Here is an 11,332-nt window from a genome sequence, read left to right as displayed (position 1 = left end):
GTATTTACCTTTCTTATAGTGGTCTATTCAAGAGATCTGGACTTACTCACTTTTTTACATAGTACTATCAATTATTGTTTTCTGATTGTTGTGTCTGTAGCACAGTGTTTTGCTTTTGTTAATTGTTTTAATAATACAGTTGTGGCACTCGTCATACATTGAGTTTTCACTTAAACTGATTTGGCGTGCGCTTTATAACCGCAAGGAAAAGGCGCAACGCAATATAAATGCCCATACTACCAGTACCACTAATTAGAACTTTTTGAATATCTCTATTTACAGATTTAAAGATTCCTTCTATTTACAGACCAATGGCCGTTGTTTTGGTGACTCAACTGAAAACTCTTCCCTTCAAATAAAGACCACTATGAAAAAAAACTCTGCATTAAACTTGACACTAAATGTGGTCTTAAAATTTTTCTATTTAGAGGAAAATAAAAATTTAATACGGTAAATGTTTCAAAATGATGTACTATTACTGCACATTATCGGTATTCAATATACACAAAACACATACACAAAACCGTGCACTGTCTAATAGTTGAATGTGTCATATATAACACGATTTATTAAAGAAAAAAATACTTTAACATCACTGTTTGTTATAATATAGTGGTCTATAATTGGAGGAAATATTGTCAGTAAGGTCCACCAAAACAATGGTCTTTGGTCTCTAAATAGAGGGAATCTTTAATTGGAGGTAACAGATAATAATAAAAGTTAGGCATTTAATTGGGACCGCTGTGGTTTTTTGAAGGTGGTCTTTAAATGGTGGGGGGGGGGGGGGATTTGGGGGGGGGGGGGGGTATTTACGTGGAGGGAGATCTGTATTACTGTAAGTGATGGTGTATTATTTTAAATTTCGTGGTATTTTTTTACAGGAAAAGACGGTCAATTACATCGGTTTGCTTAGGCCTATTGGCACTGGTTTTATGTTTTTCGCTGTATAACATTTTCGAAAGGTAATAGACAATGTTTTGAGTGAGTATATTGAAAGTCAATTTGTAAACAGTGCTTGTTTTTGGCATTTGTTCTATGTTTTCGCACTATAGGCCAATACCATTTGAAAAGGTAATGAAAATCTTGAATAAGCATAATACATACTCCATGGAAATGCACGCCATCGTGTCAATATTTCGACTTTATTGTCATCATCAAGAATGGAAAATTATCAACTTGCAAGCTTATAATATGCACAAGTACCAAAAGTGTTTAACCAATCAAAACATTACCGCTAGTTGTTGACATAGCTATGAATAAACAATTAAAGCATTCTTGCCCTACTGATCAAAGCTCCTACAAAAACAAAGAAAGCTTCTTTTAAGTTTTAAGCCCATTGTTAAGCAATGGGTGTATCCAAAGCAGTAATGGGTTTTAATATAGGCAAAAGCCTTTTATACCCATTGTCAATGCCTATATTTTATATCCAATTTGGTCGGAGGATGATTTCCTAACGTAGTCCAACAGACATGAAGATGCTTTTCAAAAGAGTGGATCCACCACATGTACTGGTAATTTATTCCAAGTGTCTATAATTTGCTGGGAATAGAAGTGTTTCCTAGTGTTGAAATTCTTGTGAAGGCATTTTTTTTGTTAAAAAAAAAAAATAAAGTTTGAATATATGTTACGCGATCTTTCTTCCTGCGCGCGCCAACACAAAGAGTTGTTTGTAATTCTGTTCTATTTCCTCTATGATCACTAATGTTGTCACATCCTAAATTGTAATTTGTAGACGGGTATCCATATCCCATGTGCATACATTTACATTTATGAGAATTAAACCGGAGTAGCCATTTATCTGACAACCAAATGATTTGATTGATCATCGATATCCACTGGACCAGCTAATTTAATGTCATCAGCTAACATTTGTGTGGTGGTAGAATTTTTATTATCAGGAAGATCATCAATATAAATTACAAATAAGGTTGGTCCTAGGTCCGAGCCCTATGGGACTCCACTACACACATCTGCCCATTCAGAATCCTCTCCTCTGGACAACAGGAGACCAGTTTTGCAAACTATCAATAATGTTAAAAAATAAATTAGGAAAATATTCAACCTAATTTATTACTTATATTCTCGGCTTATATTACAGGCCACTATTTTCAAGTATACCCTGTAAACCTAAAACATTATAGGCCTATTGGAATGCCTCACAATTTTGTCTATTATTATTATTTTTATTATTATTATTATTATTATTATCATTATTATTATTATTACTATTTATATTTTTTTATATTATCATTATTATTAATTATTATTATTAATATTACTATAATAATTATTATTATTTATAATTTTTTATATTATTATTATTATTATTATTATTATTATTTATTAATTAATTAATTAATTTATTTATTCATTCAAAATATACTCCTACCAAGGGGAAGAGAAATACAAAAGTACCGGTACATAAAAATACATTAAAAGTTATATATAACCCATTATCCATTGAGAATATTTGGCAATCATTAACAAACTACTTTTAATATTCAATAGGCTTATGTTCGATCCTTTCGGAAATTAGGTTTTGTTTGTGATTACATACTGAAACCGAATGAAAACAGAACGACATCCCCAGCTAATCAGGAAAAATGGTTTCAGTTAGTTCTTCATCTAATCAAGCGGCAAGCAACCGATTGACATTTGCGTTTAGGCCTATATAGATAAATTGAAGTCCGTTAGTGAGACGCTACATTCTCCCTGAGGGCAACAACGCACATCCGTTGATGAGAACGCCGTACTTTGCAAACTGAATGTGTTATCACATAGATTATTAGAATAATCATAAATGCAGTTAATACCACTAATTATGCTGTGGCAATTTGCAGTTCTGTAACTATCAGTCGTAAAGTAAATATCGACCTGTAGTGAGTTTGATATAGACTTTCCGCTAAACCCCGTCCGTTCGATATTGTTTCAGAGGCTACGTTCAGACTTGGAGATAAGCCAGGCTTGAGTTAAGCCCGGTTCAACGTTAAGCCCGGCTTAACTTTGCCGGGCGTTCAGACTAGCGGGTTTAGCCAGGCGAGAATTTGCATAATAATGAACCGTAACCAGGAAACGTGTTTCAAAACATTGCTCGCGAAACGTACGATCGCTCACAGCGTACGTAATTCAATGCTTATTGGTTATTTCGTCACCCGAAGTCAATGGCCTAGTTCAGACTAGGTGGATAAACCCGGCTCAACTCACCGGGTTTATCCACCTGCCAGTCTGAACTAGGCGGCTTATCTCAAGCCGGGCTGTTCCTATAGTAACTAGGCCTGGCGCGCCACCGTGTTTAATTCTAAGCCGGGCTTTAATCGTTGCGGAGGTCTTGCATTGACTTGACTTGAAACTATAAGCTTTCGAGTGGAGGGTTACCCAAAAGTAGGCCTAAAACATGAATTTACTGTCAATGAGTTCTCCTTACGATGTACTGAAACACTCGGTTAATAAAAATCAAAGAGCAGTTGCGTCTATAAATAATTTGATCCGAAAAAATTATATATGTGTAAATCATGGAATCTGTGAAAGTGTAAAGATTATTAATAATAGGCCTAATAATATGTGTGTATGTAGCACATATTCAAAAAATTGAATACAAGGCCCACATGGCCCAACATTTAACACATGCCTGGAACGCATGAGTAAGTAACACACCAGGTATACCATCACCAAACCTTACATTATTTTTATTTGTTTGTTTATTTTCTGTTCTACTTAATATTATTATTATTATTATTATTTTTAATAATATTGATAATTAATTATAAACTTGACAAGATCATTCTAATTAGGCTAATCATTATTTTAGTCCTGCTTTTAACTATGAGCTTTGTATTTTTGTATTTCTCTTCTCCATGTGACAGTGCAATGTTTTCCTGAAAAAATTAAAAATTTCAAAACCTCTCCCGTATTATTAGGATGTATTTATACAGACGTTAATAAATAATGTCGACAATTATAACAATCACTTTTGAAAATTTCAATACCTTGCCTCATTTGGGCATGTTCTCAATTGAAATTATACTACATTGTATTTACTCCACAGACATACGCAGAAAACAGAGTCGCCAATACAAGCATTTCGACGGCAGAAAATAAACAAACTTTTGGATATTGTGCGTGAAATGCATCGCCAAGTGTTTTCAAACGACTTTATGGCAAATTATAAAGAATATATTATCAGAAATGCATCACAAATAAACGCTTTGAAAAATAATAAAAACGCATCGCAACGCGTCGTCTCTAAAAATAGTGAAGAATACGATCACAACAACGAAAAAAAAAATTCAAGTTTCAAATACTTACGGCTAGAGTGTTGGAGTTTTGATAATGATTTGCTGAATACCCTTAAAAAAAAACAAGATGTAAATAAAATAGAAAAAACAGAAACAATTGAATTATTCTATCGTAATCAGATTAAGAACAGAACAAATATACGAAACGCCATTCCAGATAACTTGCGTTGGCAGCCTAAGGAAGATATATCGAAGAAAATGCTAAAACCAAACGAATTCTACGGACGTGATATTTCGTACTCCAAAGTAGTAAGTTGTTTTAGTATTATGCGTAGGATTTTTTGAAGGATGGTGATTTTTTAACAGTTTTGTAGACTGATATTTTCTGAATTTGATTTCGCTTGCGATCATTGAGTCAGACACACTAGGGCCCATATAATCTTCATAAATTTATTTTATAATATCGGTTGATTAATTCAAGCAGATTATAACACAATGTATTTATTTTCAAGATAACTTAATTGGTTATATATTCTACATTGTAAAATGGAAATTCGTTTTTATGTTTTGATTGACAAATTACACTCTTTTTTTTGTTTATTAGTGTAAATTATCTGAATCAGAAACTTCAATTCCAACCACAATGCTGTACCTGTCATTAATAATTATAATAATGATAATATATAATTAATTATGCTACAATATGTATTATGATGATGATGATGAAGAATGATGATGAGGATGATGGTGGTGGTGATGATGATGACGATGATAACAATAGTCTAAGTCTAAAGCCGAGCACACTTCACTACTGTGGTCGGCCGACGCGATTTCAGAGTTTTAATGACAATCGTCTCAGTCGGCCACCGACAATCAGCATGCTTCGTATCGTCGTCAAGTGCTCACAAAGAGCGGAGATTGATTCGTCGGCAAATGTCATAATCGTTCTACGAGGCAATGTGGGCCTGGATCGATTAAAAGTCGGACATACTGCGCGAACAGTCACATCGGCCGACGTGATTTCGTGAAAGGCGCACGCAACACATATGTTTTAATGACAATCCGCTCACGCTATGCATCGACAATAAAGACGATGTCGCGTCGTCAAGCGCTCACGCCTGTCTTTAATTATATAAATATGCATTTCATTATTATATAACGGTAGCCAGCGATAATTTTTTTTCTGCTTCTTTTATATTTTGCTTCAGGATTGCAATACTTCTTTAAGAAACACTTTGAAACTCAGCACAGTCTTCCAGGATCGTTATATAGCTGACGTTCCAATTCTTATTTATCATTCCATGTTCAGCCCGCGGGAATACTACCAAAGGAGAGAATATCAACCACCTTTCGGTTGGAAAAATGCTAGTTACGAAGGTAAAGTTCGTCGCTTTTACTGGAATATAGAGTCTCCTGCTTGGTTAATTTTATTGGCGATTCTTAATGATCTTAAGCAAAATACATCATTAGGCTATTTTAGACTGACATCCTGTCACAGATCTATTTTTATTCACGGACCAAATATCTGGAATGAGCTATATGATAGCCTTTTAAAAATAAATTCGCAAAATTCGATCAAAAATAAATTGAAAGAGATGATATTAGATACTTATTAAGGAAAACTTTTCTTGCTTTGCTCTTTTTTTAAATTTCTTCATTTTTGGAAGTCGTCCATGATCGCTGGCACTTTCCGGGGCAGTACACTGTCGGAGATGTCTTGGTGTCTGAGGCGCACGGTATTATTACTATGACGTGATGATCACTGAGGCATTTCCCCTTCCGGGAGGTGCCGGCAATTGTGGGCGATCCCAAATTAAAAAAATTAAATGTTGATGTGTTTACTATGTATTCTGTGTGTATGTTTTGTATGTTTGGTATTCAAACTAACAAGCCACCGCTTCTTTTGATGCCTTTGTAAAAAAAATTGCAATTTGTAATTTGTTGTTGAATTTTTCTGAATAAATGTATTTCTGACTTAGATGTTATTACCGCTGGCCATTGGATCGATAATCAAACCAGCACAAAGTGTAACCTCTTCCACTCCCTGGGGAGTATTCTATAGTCGTGCTTGCCAATGTTTGGTCAAAGGTCATGCCTTGCCCAAAGAGACAAGCAAAATTCACAGAGAAGGCTCCATTCGTCTCCGCCCTTAATTTTGAGAGACCGAAATAACGCAAACTGCGTCAACCGCTCCATACACAACCTCATGAGTGATACAAGATCATCGGTTACATTAAAATGTCGCTAGAGAAAAGCCTTTTTTGTGTTGAACGTAATTTAATTTTTATTATAGCCACATAAAAAATGTTAACGTATTTATCATCTTTGTGCTGCAATACTTGTAATTTATTTTATAGGCCTTCAATGATAGTGGTGAAAAATCGAACGAATGTTCGAAGATAACATTTGTTCTCCAGTCTTCATGAATTTTCGAACAGTCGCACAATGATAAGGTTGAACATCAAATTAGGCTAAAATAATATTATAAACGTATTTAGGGCCTACTTTAGGCCTATATGATGTAGAAGCAGTTGTCGCATTGGTTGTGGCTTGGATTCCCAACCTTCAGGTCGGGGGTTCGAAACTTTCGCTCAAATCGGTTGTGTCCTTGGGTCTCTCTCCACCCAGGAATACAAGTGGGTACCTTCTAGGTTCGAACACAATAGCTGCAATATTATGGAATTCTGCCCAGGGAGCTTAGCATATGTTCCATACGTGTTTGATCCAATGACCGGGGTAGTAATGTGAGGCGCTTAGAGGCTTTATGAATGAAGCGCTATATATTATTATTATTAGGCCTATTATTATTATTATTTATTTATTTATTATTATTATTATTATTATTATTATTATTATTATTATTATTATTATTATTATTATTATTATTATTATTAATGTAGGCCTATATAATTTTAACGTTGAAGAATATAAATCTACGAGTGTGATAAAAGGTGATCCAGTGGGGATTTAATAGGCCTATGTATCTACTGCTGTCTAAATATTATATAATATTATTGTTATAATATAGACCTATTATTATTACATCTTTAAAATTCTTATATACGAGTGTATGTAGGCCTATATGTTTTAGATCTTTATCGGACTGTGAAGCTTCTTCGTAGCAAGGCACATCGCAGCCTTTTTGATCACCGGACGGGAGATGGAGGAGGCAAAAGTGATTGCAGACGATGTGCTGTCGTAGGCAAACTTACATCTTTGCTGAAGTCGAGAGCTGGCTCGATGATTGACTCGTATGCTAATGTATTCAGGTAAGCGCGCACACCCCCACCCCCACCCACACCCCAACAAAAAAGCTCCCTCCTTCAGCCCAACCCAATTGGGAATTACGCTCAAGTAGTTAAAAATCATCTCATGTCACCTTATTTTGCGAGCTACCGCCATCACTTAATCATCGACCTCCCTTCACGTTCGCCTCTAATTCACCCCTCCCCCCCCCCCCTTTTAAGACTCGCGACCTACGGGTTCCGGCATAATCGCTTCTGAATGACCATGCGCAGTATATTATGTTTGCATTTAATTCAGTATTCAGGTGCAGGCTAATTTTTTGATATAGATGAAATATAATATAAAGTCAACCTATTTCTCATGAAACATATATTATTGTAACAGGGGAAATGTTGCAGTAACTGAAGGCTTTGAGGAAGACGTCGGGAAAAGAACAACTCATTATTTTTACACTTTCTCGTCACTAATAGAATCCAAGCGAATTTCGGCCAAATACGGTCTCCAGTTTATTGATGCCCTCGCGAAGAAGGTGAGTGGTGTTACGATACCGGTAGGTCCTAGGGAGGCCCATTTATTTGTGTGGGACTAATTAAAGAATTGTGTTTATGTGACGTCATTGATTTGAATTATAGAACCATTCATTGAGCATATTACCATAGTCAACATGATCTGAATTTTCGTTGGCCTACAGTGAAAGAGTGCATAGCCTGGTTGCGATTTTTTGTACCGTACGTGACTTCGAGTCGAATCAGTCCGAGATGGACCGAACGGTGTACCTCCTTGACTACATCAAATACATACTTACATATTTAAATTCAAATATGAGAGAACTTAACAACAAAGAGAGAGAAAAAAAAAAATATGTTTCATAAGGTAACGTTCCTTAATCACAACTAAGGATCCATTGTGATTATCATACGAAGGGACCTTAATTAGACTAGAAAATAATCAAAATAGGCATATATACCGTATGTGATGTGATACAACAGAAATATACATAAATACGGTACAACTGAAACAAAATTAAGATAATGGGGTCGATTAAACATTATACTCTTTAGCATAAGGTCAGTCTCCGCCCTTAAGGTTAAGAGACCGGAACGCAAACTGCGCCAACCGCTCCGCACAACGTCATGTGTGACAGTTCTATGCAAGATCATCTCGGGTACATTAAAATGCCGCTGCAGAAAAACTTTTTATTGTGTCAAATTTAATTTCATTTTTATTATAGATGGATAAAAAAAAATTTCCTTGAATTATCATCTTTGTGCTACGGTACTTGTAATTTATTATGGTGCTTATTTTATAGGCATAGGCCTAATTATCATGTGGGCATCAACGATAATGCTGAAAAATTGAACAAATATTTGAAGATAACGTTTGTTCTCTTGTCTTTATGATTTTTTCTTTATTTCGTATTTATCCTATTATAGATCACAATGATAAAGTTGAACATCAGATTAGGCTAAATAATCTTATGAGACAGTATATATATATATATATATATATAATAGTTGTCGAAATCATCCATCATTCGATAATAGGCATATCCGTTATCACCGATGAAAGTGACTAATTACCTTCTTTATTTATTTATTTATATTTAGAACGTAAAATATATTTCATCAGACACTGACGAATCAACCTATAAGTATTTGCATAGGCTTTTGACGAACCAACATGCATCCCAGCTAGATAATATAGACCCAAGAGGAAGGTAACTATCCCATCAAGTCTATCCTTTTTGAGGCCTTCATGATTGTAGTGGTGGGGCTTTAGAGCAGAAAGGTCCGTTTTATGCCAGTTTGCTACTCACTAATTTAAGTTTTGTGCTTTACCAAAAGTTTATTGTACTGTTTTCAGGCGACCACTTTTACTTCCAAGGAATATGTCAGCTTCATTCAGGCTTCTTCATCCAGATTTGCTGCGGTACGTCACAGACAGGTTAGTAAGAATTTGATGGGGGAAGGAAGGAGCAAGGGGGGACTTTCACAAATGGAGAGCAGCTTAGCTCAGTCGGCTAATCTGGTGGTAGCCGCTGTGTTTGCGCTGAACCGTGGTTCAATTCCCATCGCTGCCTCTCCTTGTGTTTCAGCTAGAGGACTGAAATACAAGTTACTAGCGCACCGTCTTTCGGATGAGACGTTTAAGCCGTTGGTCCCGTGTGCATTATAGCCCATGTACACGTTAAAGAACGCAGTCCACTCTTCGGAAAAGAGTAGGGGATTGTCTCCCGGTGTACTGCCCAATCACCACCAGAAGGACCCCACTGGAAATAAGTCTTCTAGACTTTCGTGGGCTATCCTTGGTGTTTGCACCGAATAAATCCAATCCAATCCAATCCAGAGTCTATACGTCCTCATCCCCACCATGGTTGGGGCTGAGGAAAGAAAAGTAATGATTATGGCATCTCTAGATGGCTGGAAATGGCACTCACAGACCTCAAAATTTCTCCATTTTAAAAACAAATGTTGGGGCCCCGGGCCGACAGGGCTCCCTTTAATCCGGCACGATAAAGTCCTAATATGATGTCCTACAGTCGATGTCAGAGAAATATTATGTTGTTATGTATCAACCAAGCCCTTTTGGATCAGGGTGCTAGATCGAGGACCCTATGGCCCCTCGATGTCGGGGGCCATGCGGACGGCCGCATAGGCGTTACTCCACTGACCATCATTATCAACATCATCGTCGTCGTCTTCATTATCATCACCATCACCATCGTCATCATTATCATTGTCGCCATCAATAGTCGTCCATAGACAATAATAGATTAACAATAATGATTTTTAGCATTTTTACGTTAACAGATTGTTATTCATTTGTTCGGTAGATGGATTAATGTTACAAGTGTTTCTGGTGGTACATTGGATCTAGAGCTAACCATGCTATTTGTGGCACTACATACGTGTGACGAAGTGGCTCTGTTTGGTCTAGGAAGAAGATCGCAGAGAATCAAAAGAAATGCTCCCAGAACAAGGAATTTACGAATTGAAGATAAACAAGATGACGCGAAAACTAAACTTCTTAATCAACTTAATGATAATGGAATAATACACTGGTACAGCTGAAAATCATTAACTATGATACTAAACTTTTGCAGGTTATACGTCAAAATAATGTTTTAAATGAACATACTGTATTTGGATCGGAAAGCCTACCAAAGTGATTAGAATAAGGACATATGGTGGCAGCGTAGTCCGATGTGAAATGCAGCCTAAGCTGTAGTAAGACTAAAAAAAATATTTAAGCATGGGACTTCGGGGTGGTAACGAATAATAGGCCAATGCTACTAAATAGGCCTAAAACAATGATTAGTAATAGTATAATTAATAATTAGTATAACTGCATACATTGTACTAGGGGAAAATGATTATACTTAAGTTAGATTTATTGCATTCAAAAATTTCCTTCGGGCCTTGCAGCCCCAAGGAATTTTTTTCTAGCATTAAATCTAACCTTCGTATAATAAATTGCCGCAGTGTTCTATGCGCATCTATACTAATTGTTTATTAATGTTATTTCATCTTTCATCTCAGCACCTTACTTTCCACGATTAAACATTCGCGCTCTTTAACAACTAAATTTCATGACGCAAACATCGAAATGACAATCAAGAAATAACAAGAAACAACCACAAACGTCTATTAAATGGTTTACTTACAAGAATGTTTCCATGCTCATACATCACAGAAACCAGATGAAATTATGAGCTTAACAATCAAGAAGTCTAAGCAAAATTGGTCCAAACTTAATGGACAATTGTAAACGACGTACGCATGAGCGCATAGTCTCAGTAATAGGAAGATGTGTATAAGAGACAGTATATATATATATTTATAATAGTTAGA

The 11,332-nt window shown here is 35.9% G+C and overlaps 1 protein-coding gene across 3 annotated transcripts in view; it reads left to right on the top strand.

Annotated features, from left to right (window-relative positions):
* Positions 1-11,280, top strand: part of LOC117125516 (alpha-N-acetylgalactosaminide alpha-2,6-sialyltransferase 2-like) — a 13,234-nt gene extending 1,954 nt beyond the window's left edge. Inside the window, exons 3-10 of one of the 3 annotated variants that reach the window (XM_033272026.1) lie at positions 882-962; positions 4,046-4,544; positions 5,444-5,612; positions 7,327-7,504; positions 7,866-8,010; positions 9,089-9,198; positions 9,345-9,425; positions 10,315-11,280. In XM_033272026.1, coding sequence (XP_033127917.1) covers positions 882-962; positions 4,046-4,544; positions 5,444-5,612; positions 7,327-7,504; positions 7,866-8,010; positions 9,089-9,198; positions 9,345-9,425; positions 10,315-10,552 — 1,501 coding nt within the window. In that variant the 3' untranslated portion in view covers positions 10,553-11,280. Of the gene's footprint in view, positions 1-881; positions 963-1,475; positions 1,512-4,045; positions 4,545-5,443; positions 5,613-7,326; positions 7,505-7,865; positions 8,011-9,088; positions 9,199-9,344; positions 9,426-10,314 lie in introns of those variants that run through there. The other 2 variants (XM_033272027.1, XM_033272028.1) reach the window with 2 other exon arrangements.
* The last annotated feature ends 52 nt before the right edge of the window (positions 11,281-11,332 follow it).

Source organism: Anneissia japonica, unplaced genomic scaffold (genome assembly GCF_011630105.1).
Source record: "Anneissia japonica isolate Jap-2015-1 unplaced genomic scaffold, ASM1163010v1 scaffold7731_len1735946_cov199, whole genome shotgun sequence".
NCBI classification, from domain to species: domain Eukaryota; kingdom Metazoa; phylum Echinodermata; class Crinoidea; order Comatulida; family Comatulidae; genus Anneissia; species Anneissia japonica.
Note: the sequence above shows the minus strand (reverse complement) of the source record. Positions and strands in the feature narration are given on the sequence as shown.